Consider the following 19,353-nt stretch of genomic DNA (forward strand, 5'->3'; position numbering starts at 1 on the left):
GCCGAATACCTCAAGCGTGTGACGGAAATGTTACGCCCCTTACCATATTGTGATGATGCCCTGTCCGGCCGGAGCGACGATTCAAAAACATGAAAACCCATTATAAACGAGGCATTCGTTGCATCCAGTGGGGACATAATTATGGATTATAATGACTTATACTGTCTTTTTACTCGTTGCATTGCATCGCGCCACGTAAACATAAAACCATGTCTGCACTTGTGATCGGAGAAATGACAAACAACAAGTCCTACTCTACACTGCCCAAAACTTGAATCATCAGTGGCAAATTCTTTAAATATAAAAAACGTACTTACAGTCTGTGAGTCAGAACATCCGACATTGTAGTCTACTCTGCCAGGATCAGGAAACATCCTCCATAAAATGTGCTGCACACATCTGAATATTTGGGTTGAAGTGTTCTGGAACAGTGTTGTAAATACAACTTAACCACTGATTTCTAGTTGTGTCCATTTTTGGAAGTCCAAACAAAGTAGTTTCGCTTTTCACAACGAAACACAGTGTGAGCGGCGGCGGCCTAGAGTAAGCAGAGGCCGGGGGCTAGAGTGAGGAATGGCCGGAGGGCTAGAGTGAGCAGAGGCATATCGCATCATATGACCCCTTTAACTTTTGTCGCTTGACTCGCATCGTTTTACACGCCCACATTCTGTCGCTCGTGTCGCCAGCTCTCCATTGACAATGAATGGGAGCATGTCGCTTTGTCGCTGGCAGTGTGAATGGGGCTTCAGTCAGGCACTGCAAAAGCTGCCTTGATGATGACACACTTTATTGTCATTGGTTAGAATCAGATTTAGAAGGAGCTTTATTGTCAGGTATGTTTACACATACGAGGAATTTGTTTTAATGACAGAAGCTTCACAGTGCAACAGAATGACAGTGACAAGACAGGACACAGATAATAAAAAGAATAATATAAAAATATAACAAAAAACAGGAAAAACGAACAAAAACAGTACAAACACTGGAGAGTCAAGCACTGAGGCGGCCAGGTCTGGCACCATCTTACTTACAGTCCAAGTATTGAAGTACTTCAAAGTCAAAGTACTTGTACTTGAAGTACAGTTCTGAATTAGATTCTGTGATGACAAGCACCATGTGTGTTGCATGCTTATTCTAACAATTCAATTCCAATGATACTCACAAATCTGTGTTTTTATAACAGTAAAAGCATTTTTTTTGCAGTCGCACTGTTATATTGAGTCACGTTCAAAGAACAATTTTGAAAGCATATACACCCCCACTTAATTGGTATTTAAATAACATATGTTAATGTTTAACTTATTCATTAACAGATGGCGCTGTATTAAGCAGTATAAAAAGTGTTTCTGTTGCTTTATGAAAACATTTCTGAAACATCTGTGCATTTGACAAATGTTGCATTTAATTCAGTTAATCTGTGAATGTATGCAAACACTGCGAGATTTGCACTGCGTCATTACCAGCAGCAGAAAGTGTCTGACTTGACGTTTCCGCTTTGTTAGAAAACACTCTCTGTCTTGTTAAGGTTCCATGATATGCCTCACCCCTCCTTTTTCACCCCTCTCTCTTATTCCCCCTCCTTTCTTTCCCTCTCCCTCTCACTCTCCCTCCTCTATCCGTTTCTCTCTCACTTTACACACATGCCTCCTTGTGGAAATCACAAATATTTGTGTGATAGTGGACCGTTTCTCCAAATGGCCTGAGGCTTTCCCGTGTGGAAGAGAAAATGCACAGACTGTAGTGAAGGTACTTGCTAAGGAGATTCCGTTTTGGTATACCAACGGTTATAGAAAGCGATAATGGTACACCGAGTCTAAAATCATAATTCCTGATAGTTGTGTGGCGATGGGTATGAGACAAACGATATACCTGGTCATTCTGATAAGTTTGTTTACTTGTACGCACACTTTTATAAGTACAGGTAATGAAACGTGGCTTGGGCATGATGATACACCCCATGCCTATGCCACGAATATTAACACGCTTTAATTCCGCCCCGACTGCAAGCGGCTGCTCTCTCCAGCCGGAGGCAGGCTAGTGTAGTTCCTCTCAAACAACCTAGTCTTCTCGAGCAAGTAACTGCAGTACTGCCGAAAGAAACACGTTAAGCGGCGCACTCTTGCTCTCGCTTGAGTCACTGAGTGCGCGCACACGCATAAGAGTCCAACTCTTAACAGTGTAAATAACTCAATGCATGAAATTACATTAGACCCCCTGTTAAGCGCAGCATATTGCAGCGACAAGCGTGTTGCCAGTGACAACAGATAAGTACCGCACATTCGTATGAACTAGCACAAGCATTTAACTGAAAACAACTTAATGAGCCCAAGCAACAAGGATAGCCTTAGCAACACGCATGCTGCAGATAACCTGAGAGCATTAAATGGAACTTAGCTTGTGAAGACGTTCGAGAGAGTGAAACATAGCAGCTGTGAAGTGGATGCTTGATCTCTTGATATCCTTTTTGGGGATGAAGTTCCCATCTGAACTTCTTCTTGAGTCAGTCACATAACTTGTGGAGTCCATGACAATAATGTAGCGATGCGTGAAATAATGTTAACTCAGTCACTTCCGAATCAGGCAGCTTATAATCAATGCGGTGAATTCACGTGTTCCGGTTAACGAACTTGAATGAATCGGAGGTGAGACCATTGGGGAAGCGAATTCCACTTCTCTAAATTCCCGATTCCTGCTAATGGTGTTTTGTCTGCCGATATCGCCATTTAATTAGCTATTGAGCAATGCGAAAACTGCTGATAATACTGAGGGACCTTATATATGAATGCTTAGATAGGTGTCGTATTCCCATAGGTTGATGGGGATCAGCTGAGCCTAAGAGTCAGCTGATGCAAGCTTGACTAACGTGACCTGCCAGAACTAACGCTACGCTAGATTAATAGCCAGCGTGTATGTGTAATGTTACCTGAGATAGAGAATGAAAAAGAGAAAATGTAGCTTTAACACATGAGAAGTATAGAGAGAGATGCCATGAGGGACATGAGTCTAGCTCAGTGACCTTCAACCCAGGCAGAGCTCAGTTAGAGAGGAAGAGGACTATCCAAGAGTTGAACCCAGAGATGAAAGAGAGAAAGCACACATTCTTCATTTATCCTTGACCATGTGACTTAAACCAAATCTGAGATATTCAAACCGACCAATCAGCAGACAACAGCTGTCACCACTGTACAAAAGGTGTGACAATAAGTAGGTCTCAGCCAGCATCTCATAGTTTTCTTGCTTTTTCTTTTTTTCTTCTTACTTTATGAACTTCCTTGAATTTGAACTGAACTCATACTTCAATGCTTGTAAAAAAATTTAATTGTAATTCTTACCATTGACAATTGTGTTATAACTCTTGTTGCCACAGGTGCAGTAGGCTGGGGCTGGGGGTTAGGCTGACTCTGCTCCATGGCCTTCTTTGCTTTTCCAGCAGCAGCAGGTGGTTCCACCACCCTTTTTGCTGGTCCAGTAGAGGCAGTGGGCTGCTTAAGACAACCCAAAAAATACATATAACAATTCAGAAAGAAAGCCATTTCAGGAAATAATACTAAAAATAAATACTTGCTACATTAATGTTACCTTTGGATTGTGAAAACCACAGATACATTTCAGCACACCTCCAAGCAAGGTTGACTGGCCATCAGACATTTCTCAATCTGTAAGCATTATAACAAATGTAATGCACAATACAAGTGAGTCCCTTAACAGAGCATAAAATACTTCATTCATTGATTAATTTCTAGGACATGAGTCACTATTTATCTTATATCGCTTTGGATAAAAGCATCTGCTAAATGACTAAATGTAAATGTAATGTAATGTAATATAATGTTACAGCTGGTATCTCTCTTTAAAGGAGAGAGAAACAAGAGAGGAACATTTCACACCTTCAAACCACCCATTCATTCACCATCAAATCTCTGAATCTCCCAGTACACATAAATCTTTAATGTAGCTTTTCATTAACAGTATGACATAAATCTCAAAATACCTGCAACATTACATAAATGTCTATAACAATTACACACTGTGGTTTACATTGGTGTAAGCCATAACATAACACAACCCTCACATTACATTGTTCTAATGAATGGGATCAGGTACATGTTTGTACTGAAGCCTAATGTGTTGCTCTGTTATGCAAATACATTAAACAAAGATACTAATAATGTTCGATTATGTAAGTCAACAAACACTTAAGTCTTTTTTTATTTCTCCATCATGCAAAAGTAACAAACACTCACTCACCCTTTGATAAATCTCGTACCACTTCTTCTACAGTATGACATAAATCTCAAAATACCTGCAACATTACATAAATGTCTATAAAACAATTATGGAACACTCTGGTTTACATTGGTGTAAGCCATAACATAACACAACCATCACATTACATTGTTCTAATGAATGGGATCAGGTACATGTTTGTACTGAAGCCTAATGTGTTGCTCTGTTATGCAAATACATTAAACAAAGATGATAATGTTCGATTATGCAAATCAACAAACACTTAAGTCTTTTTTTTATTTCTCTATCATGTAAAGGTAACAAACACTCACCCACTGATAAATCTTGTACCACTTCTTCTGTCGAGGAACTGTTACCCTCATTTGATGGCCACGTTCCTGTGCTGGTAAACTTTTTGTAGACACAAAATCCATTCAGCGTCCGACATCTTCTTTTTGTTTGCCAGTAATTTTTCTTGAGTTCGATGAAACAGTTTTGAAAGAATAATTAAAAACGACAAACTAGTAAAAAAAATAAAATAAATAAAAAACATGTAAAAGCTTGTCGTAATACCGCTGTATTTGGTTTTAAAATGAAGTTTCGCTGTCCTCCGTAAAAAATTATGCTGAGCTTGTGACGAACTTCATCGCTAAACTTTTTTTTTACCTCCGACACACCCCCTGAGGATTATGTCATTCTTTCGTACACCTTCGGCACGGTTCGGAAATTTGATTGACACCTGACTAGAAGTGCTGACCCCTCCACCTAGCGGTGATACGCAGAAATGTGCCGTCGACATCCTGTACTCTGATTGGTCAAAAGAAAAAGTTAAGAATCACACTTTTTGATTGGCTGGAAATGTTATAACGCTTCGACGCGATTGGCCCAAATGTTGTAGCGCTTCGACGTGATTGGCTGTGCAGTTCGACATTGCTCGACATTTCTGAAATATTGTCGGACTATCCTTCGTCAGCTGGAGTGCTGAGTCCTAACCGCAAGACCATGCTTGCGTTCAGACCCGACAAAATGGTGCAAAATGTTTTTTAAACGGAAACGGTGGTGCGTTGAACAGTCTGTTCCGATGATGCAAGAGTTGCAACTATGGCAGCTGAGAAGGCCATTCTTTGTGTTCTTTTTGAAGAATTTTCGGAGCCTGATCAAATCGGTATAAATACGTGTTTAATACTGCAAAATACCCTCGATGTAACAGTCACTGCCCTTGCCATCCAGAATAAAAGAGAACATCCAAATTGGAGTGAAGGGATTTGCTGTGGTTCCTAATTATTGTGATCCAAAATTTGCCTCGCATTTCAGGATGAAAAGACAAACATTTCAGGTGAAGGATAATCCACTTCTTACCTCCGAGACTGTGTCATGATTTATATGACCTTATTATTTTTATTGTTAGTATTCGGCTTATCATTATTGCTGATCACTGTTGTTGTGCAATGATATTGTAATATTTACCATTATATAATCGGAGGAGTATAGAAAAGTTTATGAAAGTGTCACTCCACAATGCAATAGCAAAATATATAAATATGTATATTTAATAATCCCCATCAACTTGATTGGCTCTATGACTCTCTCTCCTCTCCACCTGTAGCTGGTGTGTGGTGAGTGCACTGGCGCCGTTTTACTGTGGCTGTCGTCGCATCATTCAGGTGGATGCTGCACACTGGTGGTGGTTGAGGAGAGACCCCCACATAATTGTAAAGTGCTGTACAGCAATACAACATAAAGCACTATATAAATGCATAATTCATTCATTCATACCTCCTCACCGGTCGCCATCTTGAGTGCCCCCGAGCTGCTGTGAATCTGCTTGCATAAAGCTTCCATAACTGACACAGATTTACAGAAAATTACCGTTGTTTTTCAAATAATTTTATGTACTTATTCCCAACACTTCATTAAGCTTTAAGTTACATAATGACAAGAGATCAACTTATAATCATGTTTATATTAATTAGTCAGTGAACTCATTCTCTCAGACGGCCTGGGTATGCGGAGCATTTGCAGCTTATATGGATGGAATGCCACTGCTTCAATCACATCTTAATTATTTTATTTCAAATCCATTGTAATGGTGTATAAAGGCAAAAGCACAAAAACTCAGTCAGTGTCTGAAAACTTCCGGACCTGACTGTATATGTGTGTGTGTTCAGTTTCACAAAACTAAGCAAAGCCATTCATTATTGATGCCATCTATGGTGAAGAGAAAAAAAATAATTAAGATGTGGTGGTCATCTTACTCTACTTGAGTAATGCTAAAAGCAAGGCTGGAAGACTTCATAACACTTTATATGTTGTCTTGCACAGTTATTACAGAGACAATTAAATAGCATTATGTCATTTAATAGGATACAATTTTACACCAGGTAATTGCATTACAGAAGACTCCATTCTGAGATCATCTTAAACCAGACATCGTTCCACAGCATTTGTTCTAGAACATTAATTATCATATAATAAATTATCAGCATATTATCTACTACATTAAACCACAGTGTATTACGGGGATATAACTATAAAGCAAAACATAGTGTAGCCTTGTATTATTTTTTCCTGGTCCCTTAAAAAGCATGCTACCCAGGATTACATGTAGGAAGAAATCAAATAGATCTCAGTCACATTCTTAAGAGGAACATGCCATTGTTAAAGTTTGACACAGATTATTTATCTTTGGACTGAAGACATGTAACAGTAACCAGAAGTTCTATATTTATGGGAATATGGTTTTCAAAATGTGAGGTTTTCCTGCTATGCTGATCACACTTCATCAATGTCAGTTCAGAAGCTGACAGAAGCATGGTTAAAACATCAAGAACAAATAAACTGAATATAAGACAAGTTCTGACTCTGAAGATCTTTGTGATGCATCCATCTGTCAGGCTCATCTATGGGTTCTGAGACTCCTCATGTTGCCGTTCCAGCATTCTTGCACAGTGCGGACATGTGGTCGAGTTATCATAGTAACAATCCCTAAAATAGACAGCCATATCACAATTAAGAAACAAAAGCTACATTTAGAAGGACTGAAAAGGTACATGAATGCAAGCACTTCTAACCACACAAGCTTGATTTTTTGCAATAATGCATTTTTTTTAATGTGCAGTTTCATTCAGCAGCTGCATTACAAGAACCTTGAATTCTCAGCATTGCCACAAGTAGTCCAGGAGATATGTGCAAAATTTGAGGTGAAATGTTCACTTTTTTATGCATGAAAACTTGGTACACTTGTATAGTTTGTGGCCCTAAACATTTTCAGAAATGGAGCCATCGCAAAAACACCTCGTGGTGGTCACGGCAACCATTTTACTTTCCGCCATAACCAAATTATGTACTTTGTGTCATATCTTCTGAACCAAACACGATAACACAGAAAAGGTGATGTCTAACCCTATGTTTTGATGTGAATGGTGAAATCAGCAATGCGAGAACGAAATCACAGTATCTGAGAATCACAGCATTTACAGTGGTCCATATTATGGTTATTATTATTTTCTTCCTTTGATAATGAACAATTACTTTATTCACTAAAACAATAAAATACTGTTTTCAATAATACAATCATGTATTTCAGAGATAGAGTATATATAAAAAATAATCTCAGGTAAGTATATTTTTCCTTACCTCTCAGGCAGTGTCAGGTAGGCAGTAGCATGTTTTGAATACATTCTTGTTATCTCTCAACAACACTTTATGATCAAATACAGAAGGCAATGCAATCTTGCTAACCTGTATTCTATGTGTACCTCTTCTACTGCAACTCTCTCTTTTTCTGTGGGTCTCTGGAATTGTCAGTCAGCTGTCAACAAACAGACTTAATTCTGGCCATTGCTTCTAAGTCTACTCTTCGTATCTTGGGCTTTACTGAGACCTCGATTAGTTCGGAAGACTCAGCAACCCCTTCTGTTCTCTCGAACAACTTCTCTATTTATCACCTTCCTGGTCAATTGGGCACCTTTATAGAGGAGCTGGATGTGTTGCTGTCCTCATTCTTTGGGGACAGCAGTCCACGTGTAGTCTTTGGTGACTTCAACATCCATCTGGAGAAGCCTTACACTGCAGACTTCCACTCACTCACACACGAAATTGTATCACAGACAACATTTTGGGAAAACCTTTAGACATCTCTGATCATTTATTCATTACATTTAACCTACATCTTACTACCTGTAAGTACACAGTACCTGTACACAGATTCCTCTACCAGTTACTTTTAGGCAAAACCTGAAACTTTATGATCCATTTTAACTTCTTTTGAAGATAATATCTGTCTAGACAGGTCAGTGCATACTACCCCTTCTAACATTGGCTCACCAGTGTACTAGATTTCTCTAATATAAAAAATTAAGTAGGCTTGACCAAAATTTTTGTGGGGAGATGAATTTATTGAAGATGGTGTAGCAGTTCTTCGGTAGCAATGTTATCATGTTATTCTTCACACAATCTTAACCCTTGTAAGAATCTTAGCTTCTCCCAAAGTTCTGTCTGTGGGATATAATTTTATACCTGAAGACAAAAGGGCTACAATCAACAGATACTGTTAGAACCTCCCGCTGGAGATCCTGCAATCTACAAGACGTTCCTGAGGAATGTTGTTCTTTTGTTAATCTAATGGAATGGACCATTTGGTTCACACCTTATACACATTTACATTATTTCTTTCACAGAATATCCAACTGAACATTAGCCAATCGGCTTTTAGAAGCGGCCATTCAATTGAGACTGCTTTACTGTCGGTCACTATAGCCCTGCAGAAATCGAAAGCTGATTCCAAATCATCAGTTCTCATTCTGCTGGATCTATTTGCCACTTTTGACACTGTAGATCATCAGATTATCCTGTCTGCCATCACAGGATCTGCACTCCACTGGTTTGAATCTTATCTCACAGGTATGTCTTTCAGGGTTTCCTGGGGAGGAGAGGTATCCAAACCCTCCTCTTCCCCATATACACTACATCACTGGGACACATACAAGCACATGGTTTCTCCTACCATTGCTATGCTGATGACATGCAGCTCTATCTTTCATTTCAACTAGGCAATCCAACAGCAGCTGCATCAATCTCAGGCTGCCTGGAGAACATCTTGGCATGGATGAAGGAACATCACCTGCAGCTCAACCTGGCAAAGACTGAGCTTCTCATCTTCCCTGCCACTCTGACTGTACAGCATGATTTCACCATCCAGCTAGGTTAATCAAAAAATATTATTTGATGGTCAGATGACCTTCAAGGACCACATGTAAAGACAGCACGATCATGCAGGATTGCATTGCACAACATCAGTAGAATCAGGCCCTTCTAAATAGAGCATGCTGCACAACTTCTTTTCCAGGCCCTTGTCATTTCTAGGCTGCAATGTTCTTCTGGCTAAACTTCCATCATGCGCAATCAAACCTCTACAAAAGATTCAGAACGCAGCAGCACGACTGGACTTCACCGAGCCCATAAAGGCCCACATCACACCTCTCTTTATCTCCCTGCACTGGCTACCAGTTGCGGTTTGCATCAACTTCAAGACATTGATGCTTGCGTACAGAACAGCCACAGGCTCAGCACCCTCCTACTTCCACTCACTATTACAAATCGACATCCCCTCCAGAAGCCTGAGATCTGTAAGTAAGCGACGCCTCGTGGTACCATCACAGAGAGGCACAAAATCATTTTCCAGAACATTTTCATTCAACGTTCCTGGTTAGTAAAATTGTCTTCCCACACCCACAGTAATTAACAGAACACCTGACACTACAGCTGTTAATCAGTGTGTCGCAGGAGAGAGGAAAAAGGAGTTGCCGCTTTAAGACAGCTATGTACGGGAGTTGTAGTCCAGAGTGAGATGCATTATGTATAATGTAGTTCAGCGTGAAATGTGCTGGAGAGACGTGCCCTCACTGTGTGCTGTGCAGTTGAGAACGGAGGGAGAAAGTTTGTATTCCGCTTACAAGTTAAGTAAAATCAGTCCACCCGGGAGCTGTTTGCCACTCTGAACTTGACAACATGAGAACGAGTAAAAAATGGCATGCATCGGTAATTGTGTCCGTCTCTTCCCTGGCACGAACATGAATTGACGAGTTGTTACGCTGCCGCTGGAAATCGCTGAAGTGGAAAAAGTAACATTGGGGGCTCGTCCGGGATTCGTTTGTCGCAGGTGGTGAGACATACAGACATTTTAAACTGTTTAACCGAACCAGACGTAAGAAAAAGTGGAAATGGCGGATACTCGGGAGAGAACGCGAGTGGTGAGAAAACGTTCTCATTTAAATACGAGCAGCCTGTGGAATCCTGTGATGTTGGAAAGGACAGAGAATGATGAAAAACGAACACATATATCATTTGTTGACTGGCTAAAAGAAATGGATGATCAAGTGTCAAAGACTGATAATAACAACAATCCATTTAAATGCAGTCCTGGCCCGTGTCCAGCATTCGTTTCAGTAAGCAGGCCCACATGTTGCTATGAGCCACAAATAACACAGCAAACAGCAAGAGCAACCAATCCATTTATTAGTGGGGTGGAAAATGACCATATACATGACAGTGGAATCGATACACAGCGCTATACACAGATTACTCCATCAAATTTGAACTACTCACACTCCATATGCACAGATTTAACAGCCAAACGGATGCTTCAAGGCACGCCCACAATAAATCGCCAGCCTTGTAAACATGATGTCTGTGCAGCTCAGTATAGCATTCGTGAGGATGAAGGTAACACTATGTATTCCAAAGTCAATGAGTGTTGTATCCCAGAGCTTACTAGGTCCAGCCAACGTGGAAGGAAACCACGTCAGATATTCTGTGACCTGTCATCAGACAGTGGGGAGGAGTGCAATGATCACAGAGAAAGGATCCCCACACTGCGACCAGGTCAGTTTGATGGCTCTACTTCATGGAGAGAATTCTTAAACCGCTTTGAGGATTGTGCCAGAGCTAACCATTGGTCTGAAAGGACAATGACTGTGCAGATGAGGTTTTGTCTAGTAGGCGCAGCAGGTGCAGTGATCCACAAGGACCCCAGGTCCAGCCGTTGGGATTATGCCCGCATAGTAGAGGAAGTGGAGGCTGCATACGGTCCTTCATCCGAACACGCTGCTGCCATTGGAATAGAGGCAGAAGGTCCGCAGGGTAGGTGAGCCACTCCATGTGCTAAGGGACGACATTTATGAAAAAGTCTCCATTGCTTATGCAGATCGCTCTGAGAGGGAACAGGACTCTATTAGTGTCGAGGTGTTCACTAATGCCATGGGAGATGCCGATATCGTGCAAAGACTGCTGGAAGAGCGACCACGTACCCTGGCCCGCGCCTATGATATTGCACACAGGTATGAAACCACACGTCGAACAGCCACTAGTGTAACGCAACTTATGCAATCTGCCGTAAGGCCGATGGAACGAAGGACTAGAGCAGCAGCAGTACGTGAACGTCCAGACCAGAGTGGAAGTGACGAGGAATGTTTGGTGCCGTAAACCCCTGAGTGGAGACAGAAAAATTCAAAAGCAGAATTCAAATCTTGTCTGCAGAGTTTCAACAAGAGGAGTAAAATCAATTGGGAAGAGATTGTCTGTCACAACTGCCAAGGTATTGGTCACATGAGGCGGAACGGTCCTTCACCCAGGCTCAACCTGGAACGTGTGACTCCACCACTTCCTCGGCCTACAGAGACCCAGCCTGCCTCCACAGTTCTCAGAGTCAAGGGGAGTGGGCCAGAAATGTGCATTCATCTGCTGTTGTATGACATGGAAGTCTGTGCCCTGTTGGACAGTGGGGCCAGGAGGAGCGTGTTACCTCGGCTCTGTTATGAAACCATCAAGCCTGATGTAAGACCCCCACTCAAGCTATCCACTGTACAGGACCTGCAGGGAATAAGCCCTATAAATGTCAATGTCCTCGGGGAAGCTGATGTTCCAGTGCAAGTTGGAACCCAAACAGTCAGTGTTAATTTCATTGTTGCAGATGTAGCCGATGGCACCGTTCTCAGTCTACTCTTCGTATCTTGGGCTTTACTGAGACCTCGATTAGTTCAGAAGACTCAGCAACCCCTTTTTGGGGCATCCATTCTTGGAGCAGGCACGGGCACGCCTCGACTTTGGCAGTCAGAAGATTGTATTGTTCGGCGAGCAGATTCCATACTTTAATCTAAAGAACAAGCCCAGGGTGCACGTGGTCCGCATAGCACGCACAGCTGTACTTGAGGCGGGACGTGAATACATCGTTCCAGGCAATGCACATTTTCGGGAGGAAGTACAGGGCAGTGTGCTGCTGAGTCCGACTAAAGGCTTTATGGAGAAGCATCATGTGATGGTGGCATGGATTATAATTGGTGCCCAGCCAAGTAATCGAGTTCCCGTTAGACTGTATAACCCAGGTACTGTCGCTGTGAAGGTGAGGAAGGGTGTAATTGCCGGAATCCTCCAGCCTGCTGATGTGGTTCAGGCCTCCACTGCAGAGTTGCCTCCAGCGGATTCATGTCCCGCAGTGGTCCCAAGTCACTTACAGTCGCTGTATGCAGAGAGTACTAGCGATCTGAGGGAGGCAGAACAGCGTGAGCTTGCGGAGCTGCTTGGTGCTTACGGTGATGTTTTCTCCACTGGACCGACAGACCTCGGCCACACAAACCTTGTCCAACATGACATTCAAATCCAGCCTGGCCTACCTGTGAAGTAGCAACCGCGTAGAATGGCATTTGAGAAACAGCAAAGTGCCGATGAACAGATCCAGCAGAATCTTGATGCTGGCTTAGCCTCCCCAAGTAATAGCTGCTGGGCTTCACCCATCGTAATGGTGCAAAAGAAAGACCAAACATACCGCTTGTGTGTAGACTACCGGGCACTAAATGAGCGCACCATAAAAGAATCCCACTTCCAAGAATCCAAGACACACTAGACACGCTGTCCACAGCAAAGTGGTTTAGCACATTGGACCTTGCCTCCGGGTACTGGCAAGTGGAGTTGACCCCACAGGCGAGACAGGCAGCTGCGTTCTGTAACAGGAAGGGGCTCCTTGCGTGGAACGTCATGCCGTTTGGCCTTTGCAACGCCCCGGAAACGTTCCAGCGCTTAATGGATCGTGTCTTGGCTGGAATGCAGAGGGAGATCTGCCTAGTATACCTAGACGACATCATTGTGCTGGGCAAGGACGTAAAGGAAATGCTCCAGCGCCTGGCAAAGGTGTTTGAAAGGCTGCGCCAGGCCAACCTGAAATTGAAACCCGCTAAGTGTTGTCTCTTCCACCACCAGGTAGTCTACCTGGGCCACATCGTCTCAAAGCATGGTATAGATATTGATCCTGAGAAAGTGCGGAAAATTCGAGAGTGGCCACAGCCCACGAGTGTTAACGAAGTCCGGCAGTTTGTGGGTCTCGCATCCTACTACAGACGGTTTGTCAAAGACTTTGCCACAGTTGCAAAGCCCCTTCACAACCTGCTAAGAAAACATGTACGATTTCACTGGACCCCTGAAAGCCAACAGACCTTTGATAAGTTAAAGGAGCTGCTCACTACCGCCCCCATCCTTGGCTACCCTATGGACAGTGGTGATCTTATTCTGGATACAGATGCCAGCAACTTCGGAATCGGGGCTGTGCTGTCTCAACTACAGCAAGGAGAGGAGCGCGTACTAGCATATGGAAGTCGGAGCCTGACGCCAACTGAACAGAATTACTGCACCACACGGAGAGAACTTTTAGCGGTAGTGGAGTTCACAACACATTTCCGTCAGTATCTGCTGGGCAGATCCTTCACTGTACGCACAGACCATAGTAGCCTACAGTGGCTATTAAGAATGAGAGAACCGGAGGGACAGTTGGCCAGGTGGCTTGAGAAGCTTGGGGAATATGACTTCAAAGTTGTTCATCACCCTGGGCGCTGTCATGAAAATGCTGATGTGCTTTCCCAGAGGCCATGCCGTTCAACTTGCCCCTGCAACCTTAAGAATCCCATCTCGATTAGCCCTCAGCTCTGTCACCAGGCAGTCCAGTGTGACTTTGATGGCAAAACTGTAAATAACGTACCTGCAGCTGTCACCATGGAGTCTTGTCAAGGGGGGGGTAGTACAACCTGCCATCACCGCCAGTACTTCTTCATTCTCTGGGTGGACTACTGAAGAACTGCGTGCTGCCCAAGCAGCTGATCCTGATATCGCTCCCATCAAGAGGTGGATGAAGGGAAGCATGGAACGACCCTCCTGGGAAGATGTGTCACCCTACGGGCCAGCAACAAAAGCCTACTGGAGTCAATGGCAAAGACTGTACCTAAAGGATGGCATTCTGTTATGACGTTACTACCTGAATGAGGGCCCTGAGTTTTACCCACAGATTATCCTGCCACGAGTTTTCCGGAAAGATGTCATGCACCAGATGCACGAGGGTCCAGTGGGGGGACATTTCGGTGTGGAGCGAACGCTGTCCCGGCTGCAGACCAGGTATTATTGGTACAAAATGCGAGAAGATGTTTCACTTTGGTGTCGCACATGCACCAGCTGTGCTGCAAAGGCTCGACCATTAAAGAGGCCTCAGGCACCCATGGGCACCGTGCGAGTGGGTGCCCCCATGGAAAGGATTGCTGTTGATTTGATGGGCCCCATCAATGAAACAGAACGCTTCAATCGTTACATTCTCGTAGTGCAAGATTATTTCACCAAATGGATGGAAGCGTAGCCCCTGCCCAACGACCAGGCTGTTACTGTGGCAGAGGTTATAGTCGCTGAATGGGTCTGCCGTTGCGGGGCACCACTTGCCCTCCATAGTGACCAGGGCACCAACTTTGAATCGGAAGTCTTCAAAAAAATGTGTGAGCTGCTCGACATTGACAAGACCCGTACAACGCCTTTCCGACCTCAGTCAGACGGGCAGGTCGAGCGATTTAATGCCACTCTACAGAAAATCCTAGCCACAACCTCTGAGCGATGTCATTGGGATTGGGATCTGATGGTCCCCTACGCTGTGATGGCTTACTGAGCGACCAAGCACAGTTCGACTGGATTTACCCCAAACATGATGCTCTTCGGCCGGGAGATAATGGAGCCCATTGACCTGGTCGTAGGAAAGTCCCCCAACGACACACTGACGCAATCATTTCCACGATATGTGGTTCAGATGAGAGAAAGGTTGGAGTTGGCACATCAAGTTGCAAGGGATGCACTTGGCCAATCGGTGGAGCGTGCTAAAAAGCAGTACGACAAGAGAGCAGCCAGGACACGCTACAAAGTCGGTGATGCGGTGTGGCACCTTGTCAAGGGAACGAAGCGAGTGAAAAACAAAATCAGGAAGTTTCTCCCCAACTACGATGGTCCTTACTTTATCTTGGGACATCTGGACGACTTAGTGTACCGGATCCAGAGAAACCCAAGGACCAAAGTAAAAGTCGTTCACCATGACAAGCTCAAACCATACCATTCTCGGCAACCCCTGGAGAACAGCTGGGTGTTTAAAGACTCAGAAGTTTGGCAACCTCAGGAAGTTCCTGCCCCAGACCCAGAGTCGATTAAGCTGAACTTGACTTGGAACTGTCTTGTCTCTTCACGGAGGAAACCAGAAATTCCAGTGGGCCAGACAGCATGCCTCTCATGGATGGCACCAGTGTGCCGATAACTGAGCAGGACACAGAGGATGTTCAGTGGAGAGAAGGTAGCACGGTGCAACAGGATTTAACAGGAACCGTTAACGGCCAAATGAGGGGTAGGCCGCAACGAGTCAGGAGATCACCGAGGAGGTTTGGGGACTGGACTATTTGATTATTAAAGACTTAAGAAAAAAAGAGAAGGAAATAATATTTTGTTGGCAAGTCGTTATTGTTCTACAATTGTTAAAAAAAATAAATAAATCGATGCATGTCATCTGTGAAAAATATTATTTTATGTGTTCCCTTTTTGTAACTCGGGTGGATTTTGTTGTTTACCATTTTGTTAAGAAAACAAGCCAAGTGTATGTTTAATTAAGCCTGAGTTGTTTCATTTGTATGCAATGGCTGTTGTTAACCTCTTTTCCTTCTGCAGGCCAGTAGTGGAGAAGCCAGTCGGTCACTCAGCTGGCCTTAACTAACTACCTCACTAGTCATGCTGGGACTGAATTGCTATTGCTTCAACGAAGGACCCCCCTTTACAAAGCTACTCTGTAACCCCTCCCAGCACCGTGCTATCCTTTCACCTTATGGACTGTTTACCCGTCACGTGGGGTTGGAATATATTGGCCAGTGCCTCCATTAAGCGCAGTTGCTTGAATGGACTGTGTGCTTTGACAATGGAGCAGCCTACGGACTGCTGATTAAAATAAAAAAAGAAGAGAGACGAACATGAAAAAAAGAAATATGGGTAGACATTGTGTTGAATATACTTTTACCTTCTATTAACCCTGTGAATCTATGGTGATATCCTTGTTAATGTGTGTGATGTATTTGGTATCAGTCATGCCGTGGTGCTGGAGTGGTATTAAGTTTAATCACCATCCAGAGTGGGGGTAGTGTTGCGGGAGAGAGGAAAAAGGAGTTGCCGCTTTAAGACAGCTATGTACGGGAGTTGTAGTCCAGAGTGAGATGCATTATGTGTAATGTAGTTCAGTGTGAAATGTGCTGGAGAGACGTGCCCTCACTGTGTGCTGTGCAGTTGAGAACGGAGGGAGAAAGTTTGTATTCCGCTTACAAGTTAAGTAAAATCAGTCCACCCGGGAGCTGTTTGCCACTCTGAACTTGACAACATGAGAACGAGTAAAAAATGGCATGCATCGGTAATTGTGTCCGTCTCTTCCCTGGCACGAACATGAATTGACGAGTTGTTACGCTGCTGCCGGAAATCGCTGAAGCGGAAAAAATAACAAGTGGCAGTGCACTATTGGCTACCTGTCACCATTCGGCCTGCACCTGCAACCGCACCCGACACATAAATATTATTCCACCCGTTACATCAAATATTAGCGGTTCACCTGCATGTGCCCACCAGCGTTCAGGACTCTGGCTTCCCCCTTGTGCACACTAACATAATAGACAACTCTGTCCCTAGATAGTGATTGTAATTTAATTTGAAATATATTTGAAATTTCAATCTGCATCTTTTGCATCTACTGCGATTTAATTATTATCCTTCTCATAAAGTCAATGAATTCACCATTAACTGTTCACCTGATAGCGTTGCCATCTGCGTTTGATGTTAGGGCGCTGTTGAGAGAGAAGAAGAATGTATTGAAAACATACTACCACCTACCTGACACTGCCTGAGAGGTAAGGAATAACACACTTACCTGAGATGATTTAAAAAAAAAAAAATCTCTGAAATATATGATTATGGCCTTGAAAACAATCTTTTATTGATAAAATATTAGTTAATTAGCTATAATAAGATGATAAGAAAGAAAAAATAATAATAGACAGTTTCATCTGGCCTGGCCCAAAGTTGGGCTCAGGTTGTTGTGCTGTGGGATGTTTCCCCCATACATTTATTTATTTATTCTATTTGGAAGTCTACTGTAAGTTAAGTTAGGGCCACAAAAGCGCGCATGCACAGTAACGTTTGTTTATGCCATAATATGAACTATTGTAAATGCTGTGATACTGAGATACTGTGATTTCATTCTCACATTGCTGATTTCACTATTAACTGTTCACCTGAACAGTTTATGTTGTTGCATGTGCTATCATTGCAATCACTGGCCATCAAAACTTAGGCGTAGACCACCATTTCTGTGTTAGCATGTTTGGTTCAAGAAATATGACACAAAATACATAATTTGGTTATGGCGGAAAGTAAAATGGTTGCCATGGCAACCACGAGGTGTTTACGATGGTTCCATTTCTGAAAATGTTCAGGGCCACAAACTATACCAATTTCATGCTTTTATGAAAAAGTGATTTTTTTTTTCACGTCACCTGGACTAAAGGGGATTTTCTCTTTAAGGTCAACTTCTGTCATGGCAAAGCAACAGAGAAGAAAGCAAGTTGGAAAAGTCAAATACATTTACTGTATATCTACCTTTATAGCTACCTTCAGGGCATTTACTATAAAAAGGTACAGACATATGAAGGTCTCTACTGCCCTCTTATAAAGATTTATTTACAATCACACATATTATGTATGAATAATGAGACTCCTTGCGCTATCCCTTTAAGGGATAGTTCACCCAAAAATTAAAATGAAGTCATTTACTCACCCTTGTGTTGTTTTAATGTTGTATGCTCTTCTTTTTTCGGACCACAAAAGGAGATTTTTTTTTAAATGTCCCGTGTCCACAGAGACCAACAGTCAAGGTCAGGATATTCATTAAATAATGTTATATTTCTGATTGTTTTTCACCAAACCCTATCCTCATAGGCGTAATTTACGGGTGGGACATGTCCCCAGCACCACTTTTTGCCAGGGTCGATATTGTCCCAACCACTTTTGTACTTTTGAAAGTAATTGAAAAATGTATTGCGGAAGGTACTGTATGTATTAAAGGGAAAACAAGATCAACAAATCATTCTTCATAATCTAATTAGGGTGATAAAAAACAACAACAAAAAAACATGTGACTCCTTACGCATGCAACTCGTGCAGTGCAATAACGACGCGATTTGCAGCTGTTACTTTTCGTAATGTCATTAGGCTATAGCATTTTGGAGAGCTTCCTTGTGCTAAGTAGGCCTGCCCTCTACTAAAGATGTTTCTAGTCAACTAGTCGCACGTTATATTAAATTGATTAATATAATAATATATTAACCATACTTCAATATAGGCTATAGGCAAACGAATTAGGCTAGAGCCTATTCCGCGCTCAAGCTCGCGCATAAAGCAATTGCCTCAAAGCACCGGCAAATTGATTATGAACGTGTCAGGGGAAAATAAGACATTTTAATTATTTATTAATAAACTAGTGCTTTCTGAGTCAGTGTCGGGTGCAAAGATGAGGTTGCCGAATGTTGACGCTGACTCGCCATCTCCACATGGACGTGCCTTTAATAGAAATGCACCTTTTCATACAGACTACAAAATGAAAGAATATTACAAAATCGAGTGGGCGAGTTTTTCTTATATTTTGTATTATTCATATAAAAATTAAAATAACTTGTTTTGGTTATATTTGCTATTAATTGCAGAAGGTGCGCTCAGCCAAAATTACGCGAATATTGATGGTTTTCACGCTTAAGT

The 19,353-nt window shown here is 42.6% G+C and overlaps 1 protein-coding gene across 1 annotated transcript in view; it reads right to left on the reverse strand.

Annotated features, from left to right (window-relative positions):
* Positions 1-6,578: 6,578 nt before the first annotated feature.
* Positions 6,579-19,353, reverse strand: part of LOC107574293 (differentially expressed in FDCP 8 homolog A-like) — a 20,483-nt gene continuing 7,708 nt past the window's right edge. Inside the window, exon 3 of the mRNA XM_016260739.1 lies at positions 6,579-7,212. Within this exon, the coding sequence (XP_016116225.1) occupies positions 7,128-7,212 (85 nt within the window). The 3' untranslated portion in view covers positions 6,579-7,127. The remainder of the gene's footprint in view (positions 7,213-19,353) is intronic.

This window comes from Sinocyclocheilus grahami, unplaced genomic scaffold, assembly GCF_001515645.1.
Source record: "Sinocyclocheilus grahami isolate Dianchi unplaced genomic scaffold, SAMN03320097.WGS_v1.1 scaffold2174.1, whole genome shotgun sequence".
NCBI classification, from domain to species: Eukaryota; Metazoa; Chordata; class Actinopteri; order Cypriniformes; family Cyprinidae; genus Sinocyclocheilus; species Sinocyclocheilus grahami.